Here is a 13,873-nt window from a genome sequence, read left to right as displayed (position 1 = left end):
TTTTATTGTTTTGTGTCTTGTAGTAGGTACCTATGTAGGGCAGTCTTTGGATCTGACACCGATTTTAAATTTATCAACCCGATAAATTAAATTAAAATAAAATATTTTTTTAAAACCTTCCCTGAACTTTCACAAATTTTTCAATAATTAGCCAAATCGGTCTAGCCATTGTCGAGATTTAGCGAGAGAAACGAACATCAATGTATTTATATATATAAAGATAAAAACAAGTCCTCCCCCGCGTCTATCTATCTGTCCGTTCGTGATACACTCAAAAACTGCACGGAATTTTCTACACTTGTATAGCTTAAGTATGCTTTTGTCGAACTTCACTTTATTTTTATGAATAAGGGAGTTAGGATTAGTGATAACTTATTATCTCATATACATTTGTGTGTATAAGCTGCATCTAGGCATTCTGACAGGTTGTCACATTTGGTCAGGTTTTTGCACGACGTGGGTTCGAGAGCACACCAAATCTCTCAGTCGTCATGTTTAATGCATTGGAATTCGTTAGCGATAGTTTTTCAGCGTCTCTGCGGCTTTTAATGTGTATTCTGTCCCCTAGCAGACCTCACCGAATTCCTTAAACGTCGTGATCTGAACTGAATGTATCGTATACGTCAAAGTGAATTAATCGTCCCGATGTTTTATTGTCCGTTATGTCTATTTCCTAAAAAGTTGCTTCGGTGCTCGTAGCGGCCACGCGCCTGTACTTCCGCGCGCATCTTTTTTTTAACAAAACAGTCCGGAAGTAATGCTTCGAGCGCATTAGCACACAGATCGTTAAGCTCTCGCTAACAGACCCGCTATATTTATAAGTACCTTGCTACGACACGACAAGGTCACGTTTTGGGTGACAGCGAGCCCTATTAGAGGGTCATCATAATAACAGCGGAAAGTTATGTCGTCATTATTTTATGACGTCTCTATTCGACGCGGGGTGGATTAGTCATAGAGGCAGCCCCTTGACTAAATGTTTGGAACATTCCTCTCCTCTACCAGTGAAAATTATCTACAACTGAAACTATACCTAGTCTTGCCATAAATACTGAAACAAAGAAAAATATATATAGAAAAATAGAAAGGCATCTTTTAAAATACGCGGCATGGTTCTAGGTGCTATCTTCATCTCCCAAGATAAAATTGGTTCCATACCTACTTTGTGTAATGCAATATCTTTATCACCCCACTCCATTTTAATATCTCTAAATATTAAACAAGGTAGGTATTTGGCAAAACTCAATGATATAAAAACGACACATTCCAAATTCGAATGTAATATTTTGTGTATAATGTATATTATGGCCAGACTAAATACAACTATTTTATAGTTAATTTACCTATTTGATGTAGTTAAACCTACAGGCGAAGGAGGTATACAATATATAAAATATTTACGTGTAACCTATATGTGTAAAAGAAGTGAATACCTCCTCTTAGAAATGAACTTCTTCTCGCGATTCAGACGATGAATGAGACTTGAGAGCCAATTGGACTTTGTCCTTAAAATTATCCTGCTAACAGCCAAGTAATCATCAACTGAAGCCATTTCTTTATTTAGGCCTGGACTCTCAATAAAACTGCTAAAACTCTTGGTGTTTCTTTAGGTACTCAAACGTTGTTTTGGGGTCATACGGTAAATGATCAACCGCAAATTATACGCCACTTCTAATACCCTGAGACGTCTTTCCAATTTCCTTCCTATCCGCATGAAACTATGTTAGCGCAATCTCTTCTGCTTCCTAGTCTCGATTACCCGGCCTCATGCACCACTGATTCATTCCTATGATGAGCTTCTTGATAAGATCGATCGCCTGCAGATTTCTGCATTCGCTTAGGAAATATGACCATGTGTCTAAATTCCGCCGGCAGACCGGGTAGCTACCTTTTTAAATTTATTTATTTTACAAAATAATATAATTAATTAATTATGATATATTACATTAGAAAACCCATTCGACTTAGACGTGACGCTCATCTCCTTAATCTCCTATACTCAATTCTTTTAAATCCCAAAATTCCTTCTTACCTTGATTAATTGTTGATTTAAGTAGCTGAGCACTTCTTGCACGTTACCCTTATTATTTCTTTTGTTTAGATATTTTAATAATGTATATTACTTGTTTTTTTGTAATGTACCGAAGTGTAAAATAATTAAGCTTTAGAAGACTTATACTCGTATATTTAAATAAGATCTACTCATTAAAAAACTGGCGCTACAACCTTTTAGTCTGGGCACTAGGTTTCTGTATCTGTTTCGTGGTCATTAATTTTTCCTAATTAGAAAGTAGGTGATTTTGTGTCTCACACAAACTGTTGATTATTGGGTCTTTGGTGCCGGTTTCCTCAGTGTATTTAACATTCCCTCGTACGGTAACTCGTACACTAAGAAAGAAAAATCGATTGGTGCACAGCAGTGATTCAACGGCAGGACTTCTGGGGTTGTGAGCGCACGCTTCAGGCCAACATTGCTTTACAAATTAAGCGCCATCTCTTATAAAAGTCACACACTAGAAGAAGCTGAGGTAAGGAAGATAAACAATTGTAGATTTAGGTCCCACAGTAGTTGTAGTAGTTATTGTAAGTAGATTATATAAAATATATTCATCCCGTGGTTGGTAGTATTTATATTATTTTATCAAAATCTACTTTAATACAGCATATTGTGATAAAATACTATTAATAACATTAAAGCGCCATCTCTTGACATTAAAATATATTTTAAGGAAACGCCATCTTCTTTATATACGGTGTACTACAACAACACGCACGCCACTGCCATCTTGTACAAAACTTACGTACTACGTATGCACGATGCTGGAAAATTTCCTTTTACAGCTGGAGGGAAGAAAATGGATATTTTATTTAAAATTATTAATAGATGGCGTTGCTACCTTGGGCGGGAGTTCTGGTTAAAAATTATAATTAGGACGCAAAATAGAAGTAAAATTCAAAATTCTTAAATCATTTATTCACGTAGGTAACAATGTACACTTGTGATATGTTGTAATAGTTATAGTTAATAAATTTCGTACTCAGTCTGAATGAACTACATTTTATAATTTTATTTTATATTCTTTAATTTATGTCGTTAATCTGATCTAGTAAAGAAATTATAACCTCTCATAGGTTTTTGATATAAATGATCTTTCATCGAAACTGTAAGTTTTGAATTATATTCACTAAACAATATTTTGTATGTATATATTTAAATATATTTTGGATGAAAACACGCGAGGGGTGTGATATCCGTTACCATGGTAACAAACACTATTTACTGTCAATGAAATTTCCGATATCTGTATAGTTTTAACATAACCATCACGATTTCATGAAGTCATCAGTCGAGATGAGTGATCGTGGTTTCAGTGCGGCTATACGATCTCGTTACTCGTGTTCTATTTTCAAAACAGATTGAAGTTACGTATAGTGTCAAAGTTGGTGAAGTCTGATGAGCGAATGTGCTGCATGCTAGCGGCGCTGCTCGAGCAGTGGTTTCTGGCGACGGAACGCGCGCTGCGGCGGGCAACAGAACGCTCGCATGAGCGTGTCGGTGCGTTCAGTGCTGGTGGAGGCGCCACAAGCCACGCCCAAGGGACCTTATACGTTTGCTAGTCAACCACGAGCGCTATATCATAATGCTAAACTGCGCAGGAATCCCTCTTGGTGAGTTTAGAGAAACATAGTATATAACACTATAGCCTACACTATCATATGTTATCTATCACAAGCTACATGTACGATAGCCAGAGAAGATGTTTGTATTTTTAGGAATTCTGCTAAATATATCAATAAATGGCTGAACTAGTCAGTATATCCATAGACCATAACCTTAGAGATAAAAAAGATAATCATACAGATTAAAAGTTATATTTGCTAGGTACATAGCTCTTATGTTCCGAGGCAGTCGAACCTACAATTAAATAGCTGCGTGGATAAAGGATTAATAAAGTTGCTCGGCGCCAGGCAATGTCAGTAGTTTAAAGATAACGCGAGTGCACGCTACCGCAATGACAGACGTAATGAAACTCACCAGTCACCACCTTATTGACTGGTCGAGAAAGAGAATACCAACCTACATACATCTCGCTCACAATTATGATTTTAATTTTTATGTAAATTTTACCCGTTGTTCAAGTTATGTTCTTTGGTATTGAGGGGCTGAAGTGCCTTTCCGAAGTAAAATAGGTAAAGTCTTGCATAGCAGGTACCTATTGAGATGAAAGGTCAACGCTAATCTCAATACCTTCTGAACTATGAAACATTACGCGGTAAGTGTAATCACTGTGTAAGTAAAATCACTTTCCTTTTTATTGTTAATCCTTGAGATCGCGTGTCGAGTGGTCGGTAGCCACCGCTGTGTGTTGTCGCGCAAAGGGCTCGGCACGCCACCATTATAATCGCACGGAGCGTTTTCATAGATCTAAACAGTATAAATATTATGGGTAACATTACACAGGCTTACATGACGTTTGAAAAGTAAGTTATGTATAGAATTCTACAAAATAATATTGCAAGAGATAGACCTTTTGAAATTATTGTTTTGATATATATGCAACTTAAAGTAACCCAGCAAGAGCCAACGTGTACCACCAAACCATTTACAGTCAACCTCCCAAGAATGGTTCACCCCCAGTAGGAAGGTACATTATTTTAACTTTAGACTTGCTATTGCTTCTTGTAGCTTGACCTCAAGATTTCGTTGAAATAATAATACTTAATTGACCTTTTAGATATCGCGTGAATGATAAGAATTAAGGCGAGTGCGAAGGTCACCTTTCCCTTAAGATATTTTGACTTTTCTATGTTATTTAGTGAAACGCCCTTTCAACTACCACGCATAAATAATTAGATTCTCACTAAAATTTACATAAGTATATCTTCTTCTTATACCTAAACTGTGTAATATATAGTCTACTCATAGTTAGGGTTGCTCCTTGTAATCGTCTTCGTTATGATTTTCATTTCTTTCAAACGACTTTAGGTTAAAGAGTTTTCTAATTCGTTTTGAGCGCTTGCGCGAATCTACGTGCCGTAGTGGTCGAATAGAGAAACGTCGTAACTGACCCGTAAAGAACCAGCGGGCAGCTTTCATTGGCGATCGGCCCGCGTCCGGCGTCGCCCGCACCGTGCGCCTCGTGACCTAGGATTTGTTCATAAAGCGACACACGATGCCCCCAGGCGACAGTCAGGGCGATGAGTCAAGCTTTACCGTTATCGAAACGGTAACGCGGGACGAACAGTCAGTGATAGCGCGAAACGTGAACGTGGTGAGGCCGCTAGCGCGCGATGTACCGCCTGAGGCGCGCACCATGCTCGACGACAAATTCTCGCAGGCCCTTAACATGAAACTGAAGCGTTTGAAGCCGCGCGAAGCCCGCGTGCCTCTGGAGAAACCTCGCTTCGTTACAACAGTGCGGTGTGGAGAGTTTCTGCCGCCGCCACCGCCGCTGGCCAGCCTCCTTCGGCTGACTCCCGCTCCCCTCTACTCGTACTCGAGCAGACCGCATCCACTCGCGATACGCCACAAGCGTACTGCCACACCACGATAGTTTGTTTATTTCTTTAAAATGCGTCTTAGATTAGTTTTTCTCAAATGATCAAGTAGATACCAATTATTAGGTCTATAGTGACACAGGTCATTAGAAGATTCATCAAATTTCAGTCTGCGTTTATATTCGGTAAAGAGTATGTAAAGTCGTCGTCTCATTGTAATAACTTATTCTACTACTCACCACCTTAATATTAAAATAAAACTGTAAGTAGTTAGTGGTTAGGATAAATAGGAAGCGAATAGCTAAGCCGGTGAAATGGGTGGTCAGGCGGTCAGGCAGGTCAGTGCCCCCTTCGTGCACCCCAGACTGGGTGTCTGAGTAAAAGGGGTCGACCACCTCCTTCTTTCCCCATCTAGGTAGTAAGTTAAGCACATCGTCCAGTTTTAACCATGTGACTACACACTTTATAAAACAACCACGAGTATAATGATTGATGTTTAGTTTAGTTAATATATATATTTTTTTTTTAACTCTAAATCAGTCAATCAATCAATCTAATCTCTCTATTTATTGAAATGAAGCTGGATCCTCAGCAGAGTGCAGTTTGTTTTCGACGAATGTAAGACTAACGAACAAACGAAAAACTAATTATTTTTCTTTATATTATTTATTGTATTGTAGATAAATTAAAATTATTTTCAATTCCAGGACTTTATGACCCAACTAAATACATTACACTATTATGTACTTTGTCGACAGCGGGAGTGTGGTGACAGGCGCTACGGGTGCTACGAGCGCGCAGTACAGTAATGTGATGCACGACAAGCGCGTCGTGCGCGGCAGCACTTTCGCTGCGCACCCACATGCAGCTGTTAGTATGCAACTATTTGAAAACATTGTCGTTAATAGACTTTGTATCATAAATGTGAGATGTGGTTTCCAGGGAGATGGCCAAGAGAGTGCGGCGGCCCGCGCAGCGCGGACCCGACGTCGTGCGCTTGCGCGGCGTGCGGCTCTGGCCCGACTGCGGCCTGGCACACCACCCCCGGCACCTGGCCGACGACATCTACCCGTACAGACAGAGCGCTACCTTGAGGAGGTAAGATCTCTAGATCAAATCATCCGCTCAGATATAATTACGTTAAGTCGTTGACTTGCTATTATTTAAAACGACGTTTAGCCTAACAAACACATTATTTATACGAAACACTCACATAGAAAATAATAAATTTAAAAACACAGAACACGCATGTGCAGCCGTACAAATAGATAAAAGACAAATAAAAAACAAACATTTAGAGAAGAAAAAATATTTATACCATCACACATCCGTTAGACTGAGGGTAAGTATGTATGCTCATCACTGATCGCACACATTTACAGTACTCGTTTAAATAGAAACATGATTAATTAGAATGAGCGAAGTCTATGAGGAGAGGATCACGAGATAAAGACATTAAAAAAGTTTAATTCTACTTCTTCATTATCAGCTATTCGATAAAGGCCTGGAGGTAGAGGCGGGCGTCCAGACGGATCTGTTCGTGGACAGGCCCGCTACGCCGCGCTATGTACCTGCGATCACCGGGGCGCATGCCGCTACGCAGATCTATCCTGGAGACGTAAGTGATATTTTTTTTTTTAATTTAATCACACATATAAGGATACATACGATATGAATGTGACTAAAATAATACAAATTTAACCGTTTCAGCTGTTCGACTTCGATCTAGAAGTGCAAGGGATCGTGGAAGTGCTCGTCGGCAAGACCGTGCAGCAAGCGTTAGGAGAAGTGGCGCAAGAAGAGGAGCTCGAGACCCTGCGAGAGCAACAGCGCCGCTACCGAGAGTTACGCGATGCTGAACTCGCTGAACGGCAACGATTGGCCGCCACGGACGTCCGGCTACAACACGAAAAGGAACGGCGCGTGGCTGAGGCTCGAGCTGCAGCGATATCGGCGCAGGAGGCACGACAACGAGTGGCAGCTGCCACTCTCGTGCAGGGCTACGTCGCAGAACTTCTGCCCTCTGTGTTGGCTGGTCTGCGCGACGCCGGGTACCTCGTACGACGTCTTCACAGAGGTACGTAGGCTTTTTCCTAGCACATACTCTACCTAACACAATTTATTTACTCTGCAATTACTTCATAGTTCCACAGGCATTTATATAAATAAATATTTTGAATGATCGAATCTGTTTACAAAAATAAAATTATCGTCCAAAACATTTATATATGTTTTGCATGGATGAATTTCTAATTAAATTATGACAATTAAGTATTTCTATATTGATGTCTGTCAATAATATAATATATTACTATCGAATTCTTTGTACGGATCCTTCTCTTTCTTGAAAATATTCTATTACCTATGTTCATCAAGAAATATTAGGATTCTAATGGTGAAAGGATTCTTCAAATCGGTCCAGTAGTTTTAGAGCAAACAAACAATCGATTTTATCCTCTTTATAATATTAGTGTAGATTACATGTTTACCGATTTTATACTACATTTCACGCATTTATATTGAAGCAAGTTATTTTACAGCCAATTAAGCAGGCGAAAGAAAACTGAGGTACTCATACTCTTTTTCACATGGTAAAAGACAACATTTTGCAGGTGTTGAAGAAGAATTCATGCCATGGCTGATAGAGGAGGTGTCAAAAGAGATCGAGTCGATTATTACGAGTCGTGATGTTATTACGGGTGAGACTATTTAGTAACATGAAATGATATTATTAACTATACCCTATAGTATGGCTTCAAAAATGAAAAAAATCGTGTAGCATAATCACCCTACTTCAAAGTTAAGAAAGTTCAATTCTAAACTTCAAAAGCATAAGACATTTGAATAAGCCATTCCACCAATTTAATTTTCAGAAATCGTTCGCGAGGTGACGGAGGCCCGTGCGGAGCTTTATGCGTCGGCAGGCGAAAGAGAGGCACAATACGAAACACCGCTGGACTCTTTGACGCCGCCGGAACCTTCGCCCGAGGAAGAGGATGGTAAGCGTCGACTGGACATTACTCCCGAATCTGTTCACAAGTAGTACTTGCTATACTTATCCTGCATCTCACCGATGAGGATTTTTAACTTTTCTTTTTTTTTATAAAAATAAAACATGAATTTCTACCTTTGATAATACTAACTATAGATATAAAATAGAGATAAAAAATTAAAAGAGCCTTTTGCAAAAAAGCCTTACTATTAGTTTGTTAAAGTGTAGTTGGATGACACCTGACGCTGCGGCACGTGCGGCCCGCACCCGCTGCACTTTGAATGCGGTCATTAGAAAGACCCCCGCGTGACGAATCGACCCCGTTGTTATTGTTATATGCGGTGCCGCCACTCAGTGCGACACTTGTCGGGAAAAGCACATTTAATCTCATATCAAACGATTAAAATAAAAAATAATCTTAATAATTTAATATAATTATTAATTATGAGAGTAAAATTTATCTTTAGCATAATCAAGTATTACTTATACTTTTTTGACGTGAAATTTCATGGTATAATACAAGTTGTTTTAAGAACTTCTTTTTAAAAATAAATTTAGTATTGAGAAAAAAAACTAAAAAAATCTGTTACAAAGAACATAAGAGCGTTTCGTGGTCGGCTGTGTCGATCAGTTGCACGCCATGAATACAATAATATAAGCACAGAGACCGCACACGTGCGCTCTGCTCGTTTAATACTAATTCAACTTGACGCTTAAGCGACAATAGCGAATTATGATCGCTTTTAGTGATAGCCGAAAATCGCAATGCTTTATTTAATAATCATTTCAGCAAGCAATTGAAACGTTGACTGAGCTACATGGGGCTGCAGGGATTAAACCCGATTTTTGAACGTTTTAACAATAAAACAAACTTACCATAGAGTTGTTCACCTTAAATATACAAAAGTTTCACATAAAATGTCGTTTGAAAAAAAAACTGTTAATATATCGGTATATTATCTAAATAAGATTTTTTTGCCGCATTACTTTTTATACAAAGATTAATAAAACTTAAAAATACCTTAGGGTTAGGTTTCAACGTATACTTATGTTTTTGTTATAAACAAACAAATATTATAAAGTGTTTAATTTAATTGGTGAAATAATAATCGTACTTAACTGTTGTGGGGCCCTGTGGTTTTGATCCATCTGCTGATAAGATAAGGAACAGCACAAACATGTGGGGCGTAATACTTCGGAAGACCAATGTGGCGGATTATTGGCTTTACTTATATATTATATACCACAGCTACCGGGTGTCATAAATGATATGTATAAGTTTTAAAAAGCCTAACACCATTTTGAAATTCGTCTACTGTTAAACACAAAAGACGAATTATAATTACTACTGAGATAATAATGAGACTGGCGTCACATTGCGGAGTTAGTGTAGGTTCTTGTGATCTTCCTGCCGTTCCTTCCCAGCCCCTCGCGTCTAATGTTTGTGCAGCTGCATGACGATCTGCGCCTCATCACAATGCTATTATATTGTAAAGAGCTTAATGTTACAATTTAAGAGTAAATTAAATTAATATTAAAAGCTCAATTTTGCAAACGGCATTAATTGTTACTGCCCTTTTCACTTAAATGATATGGAACTTGAAAAAAGTAACTTTAATGCCTATTTGTGTTGGGTACCAGCTTTCTAATAAAAAGTTTATTAATTAACAAACAGAATGGTCAGCAGATGATCTAATTTGTGTTTTGTTCCATTTCAGCTATAATTGAAGATCAGTGAGCATTAAGGCGTTGCCTGTCATCACCGGAACCATCTTCGATGTAGAAACGCTGCAATGTGCCTGTGTGTGTAATGTGGACTTTGTTGAAAGAAATATAAATTATGACTGAATCGCTGAAAAGAAAAATTGTAGAGAAGGAAACCTATAATAGTGTTATTAAATATAATTGACTTTGATATGAGATTCAATTATTCAGTAATCGGTCACTAGTTTTCTTTAAATTAAAACTGTATAAAATATAAGTTTACCTGAAAGGGGCATTGGACGGATTATCTTTCGCTTCGCTAAAGCTATCTGTACATTCCACGTGACTTGTGTCGTAGATCGTGTAGACCATAATTGTACAGCTGTCAATATGGTCTACAGCTCGTAGCAAGCCGAGTTGAGAACGAAGAGTAGATTAATTCACGTAAAGATTTCGGTTTTGTCTAAGCAAAATTTATAATATTTTATATTTTTATAATCACTAATACGGTTCTTAGATTTGTAGTAAATAAATGTATAGTACAAACAGCACATTATAAATATAGTCATAACGTTCAAGAAAAGAGGGTACCCTAAAAAGCCGGCAACGCACTCGCAAGCCTTCTGGCAGAGTGAGTGTCGCAACGCCGTCCCCAGCCGAATCAGCCTCCAGTCTATTCGACGCTATTTAATTTAAAAAAAAGATAATATATGTTGTAAATTAAAATCGTTATAAAGTTTAAAAAAAAATCTATTACGTTAAATACAGTAGAGGAAATAAGTATTTTCCTTCTAGTTAGATATCGAAAGTGTTATTGAGACGAGTGTTAAACAGGCTATTAGTCAGGGCTACACAGGTTGCGGTGTCGAAAGGGCGAGGGAGGACCGCGGCGCTAATTCAATAACAATTGTTTAATCGCGGAGAGATTTGCGAAGGGTGTTCTGCCGATTTGTCAGCCCTCCGCCCTCTGCTCTCGCGAGATATATACCGAGTGCGTGTACGCCGACGGTCATTTGGTCCTCGTCTGCGCCATGCCCGGCGTTGTGACGAGACGTGGTGTGCGCCGAGGCTTCTCCTCCGCCTTCTTCTCAGTCGATAACCTGGCGCAAGAACTCGCTTCTATCTCGCAACCCGCTAATGAAACGGTAAGCCTCTTGGATTGTTTCCTTTATTCACACTAAATCACCGAAGATTGTCTTTATCCTTTAAATGTACACTCTCACCTAAATTTGTATTGAGCCTACACAATTGTTTAGATTTAAACTCGTAGATACAGACGTCTTTTCTCGACATACTCAGGTGTACGTGGAGGCAGAGGATGGCGTGCTGCGCTGCGGTAGCCCGGCACGAACGACGCTTCAGGCCGCACTTGCTCCGTCACCGCCCGCCGCGGCTTTGCTGCTAGAGGTGTGTGCACCACCGAAAATGGATTGCTCTTCGGGAGAAGCCACTCTGCGTCTGCGGCTTGCAGCTGACGCGCCACCACACGCGGATCTCACCATGTGGTTTGATGAAACTACCTTGGCACTCCTCGACATGCCTTTTCTTACACTACGTAACATTACGGGTAAGTCCTAAATTATATTGCCTCGAAAATATCACTCACAATTATTTTGATCAATTATATTATCCATTTGCAATAAAGGTCACGTAGAACTGATATACTTCTCTCTCATTCGCTTTTTCGTCGCTTTCTCCAAACTCTATAAGACAAGATAAAGAGAGAGATAGAAATAACATAGGTGATGATTACTTTCATTTTGTAAAAATTGCAATATTTTTATTTTATAATTGGTTTTCAGGGAAAAGGAACTACAAGTGTCACGAGTGCAGTGTCGAGTTTGACAACCCAAACCCCTTGAAAATACATTTGTTCTCAAAGTGCCAACCCTTCGATGAGATAAGGTTTTGGAAGAAATGTGTGGAAATACTCCGCGGAAACTCAATAACGGCAGCCGCAACCCTGTCAACGGCAGTCGACAGAGTGGCGTTCTCGAGTCCGGCCTGGGAGTGGCGAGGTGGAAGCGAAATGGAAACTTTAGCCGCCGCCTGGGGCCGCGTGGGCCGCGGGCACGTGTGCGTGTATTGCGGCAAGTTGTACTCTCGCAAATACGGCCTCAAGATCCATATTCGCACCCACACCGGCTACAAGCCGCTACGCTGCCGATACTGCGCCCGCCCCTTCGGCGACCCGAGCAACCTAAACAAGCACTTGAGGCTTCACGCCGCCGCTGACGCAGCTCCTTCGTCGCCGTCGCCCCACGCTTGTCCACTCTGCGGAAAAGCTCTCGCCCGTCGAAGAGACCTCCAACGACATTTGCGTACGCACCACGCCACCGAGTCACCGGAACTTGATACTTCCGATTTGTCGAAGTAAGCAATTCCATCTCCATTTTGTTAAATTATTCTTACATTAGATTGTGATCGTAGTATAGGTAAGTATAAAATATGCGTATTTTACTTAACATATTATATTGTTTATTATATAAAAATATAATCTAAAATTGATATCGTTTTATTTCCTTTTCGGGTAAAATATCATTATCCTGAAATGCTGAAACATTACACTTTTTTTTACCCAAAAATGTAGTATAACAATGTCTGTTCATTTGACAGTTTTATTTATTTAATTTCTGCAGTAATTGCTTATTTATGTGGGAGAGATATTCGATTAAGATAGAGACCAACTTGGGGGGCAAGTCTGCTTATTGTCACAATAGCGTGTTGATTGCGTGTCTTCGTTAATTAATTAAAAAATAGAAGTAACCTTGATAAAATAGTAAACAGAAATAATGCCATCGTAATAACGAAGCTCTATGGAAAAGAAACATTTGAGGTGTAGTAAGTGTCAGTTCTGAAGCCATTCAGAACTTGAGCCATCAAGTATGCTTCGCATTCGCAATCAATCATTAGTGCTTCTTGCATCCAACTTCGAACACCTATTGTTTCGAGGTCTTTGACAACTCCATCCCACCAATCGCGTTTTTAAATGTCTACTAAGGCCAAAGTAGCAGCGATTTGCTATCTTAATGCGTCTACTGCTCTCTCGGCTGGGATTATTTTCGATTATAAGTCACCATTGAGCCCAAGTAAACTAACTTCACACATTGTTCAAAGCTTACGTCTTCCACGACAAAGGTTTTTCTTGCTGCCAATGGTGTTGTTGTTGTAACTTAGTACCGTTGATAATTTCTGCGCCGAGCTCTAGTTTGCGCGCGCCGCGCCGCGGTCGATGTTATAAATATGGGTTGGGTGCACTTTGACCAGCACCTTGAAAATGGGGCTCATTCCCGATGAGCAGTTGGGTCGTAGCAGGCCCCGACACGTTTTAACGGATCCGGATGATCGCCATAACAGCCCGCCCCAGGTGTCAAGGCCAACAGCGAGATACCAAAAAAAACCGCGCCTTCTGTCAACTATACGCTGCCGACGAGTTCACACGTGTGCATCTGGACAGCGGCGCGAGATCTCTCCATGTCATCCCGTATCAACGACCTAAACTAAATAAGATTACTCTTATTTCGAGATTTAACGTTAAATTACGTTTTTCGTTTTATTTGTAGTCCTCTAGAGGCCTACGAGCTTTTCCCCCCAAATTCCTGCTCGTTAATTTGTTACCCCCGCCTTACGCGTCATAAATATTAGGTCCTTACATATGAAATTGGCGTTTTGTATGGG

General features: G+C 39.7%; 2 protein-coding genes across 4 annotated transcripts; both read left to right on the top strand.

Annotated features, from left to right (window-relative positions):
* Positions 1 to 2,177: 2,177 nt before the first annotated feature.
* LOC125056829 (radial spoke head protein 3 homolog) lies at positions 2,178 to 10,406 on the top strand. 3 transcript variants are annotated; one of them, XM_047660130.1, is made up of 9 exons: positions 2,178 to 2,528; positions 3,417 to 3,669; positions 6,258 to 6,369; positions 6,442 to 6,597; positions 6,989 to 7,117; positions 7,210 to 7,576; positions 8,112 to 8,198; positions 8,373 to 8,498; positions 10,210 to 10,406. In XM_047660130.1, exons 2-9 carry the CDS (start codon positions 3,545 to 3,547, stop codon positions 10,227 to 10,229), a joined length of 1,122 nt encoding a protein of 373 aa, XP_047516086.1. In that variant the 5' UTR covers positions 2,178 to 2,528; positions 3,417 to 3,544; the 3' UTR covers positions 10,230 to 10,406. The 3 variants fall into 3 exon arrangements, with proteins under 3 accessions (XP_047516086.1, XP_047516087.1, XP_047516085.1); XM_047660131.1 differs by lacking the exons at positions 2,178 to 2,528; positions 3,417 to 3,669 and adding an exon at positions 4,162 to 4,274; XM_047660129.1 differs by lacking the exons at positions 2,178 to 2,528; positions 3,417 to 3,669 and adding an exon at positions 5,113 to 5,554.
* A 116-nt stretch (positions 10,407 to 10,522) lies between these two features.
* LOC125056830 (zinc finger protein 846-like) lies at positions 10,523 to 12,678 on the top strand. Its single transcript, XM_047660132.1, has 3 exons — positions 10,523 to 11,340; positions 11,495 to 11,762; positions 11,998 to 12,678. Exons 1-3 carry the CDS (start codon positions 11,227 to 11,229, stop codon positions 12,570 to 12,572), a joined length of 957 nt encoding a protein of 318 aa, XP_047516088.1. The 5' UTR covers positions 10,523 to 11,226; the 3' UTR covers positions 12,573 to 12,678.
* The last annotated feature ends 1,195 nt before the right edge of the window (positions 12,679 to 13,873 follow it).

This window comes from Pieris napi, chromosome 15, assembly GCF_905475465.1.
Source record: "Pieris napi chromosome 15, ilPieNapi1.2, whole genome shotgun sequence".
NCBI lineage: Eukaryota > Metazoa > Arthropoda > Insecta > Lepidoptera > Pieridae > Pieris > Pieris napi.
The sequence above is the reverse complement of the archived record's forward strand: the minus strand, read 5'-3'. Positions and strand labels throughout refer to the sequence as shown.

Coding starts and splice junctions, on each gene's coding strand:
- LOC125056829 (XM_047660129.1), top strand. CDS start 5,175: ATGCCCCCAGGCGACAGTCAGGGCGATGAGTCAAGCTTTACCGTTATC. Junction 6,598..6,988: donor CAGAGCGCTACCTTGAGGAG/GTAAGATCTCTA, acceptor CTTCATTATCAG/CTATTCGATAAAGGCCTGGA. Junction 8,199..8,372: donor GAGTCGTGATGTTATTACGG/GTGAGACTATTT, acceptor TTTAATTTTCAG/AAATCGTTCGCGAGGTGACG.
- LOC125056830 (XM_047660132.1), top strand. CDS start 11,227: ATGCCCGGCGTTGTGACGAGACGTGGTGTGCGCCGAGGCTTCTCCTCC. Junction 11,341..11,494: donor CGCAACCCGCTAATGAAACG/GTAAGCCTCTTG, acceptor CGACATACTCAG/GTGTACGTGGAGGCAGAGGA. Junction 11,763..11,997: donor TACACTACGTAACATTACGG/GTAAGTCCTAAA, acceptor ATTGGTTTTCAG/GGAAAAGGAACTACAAGTGT.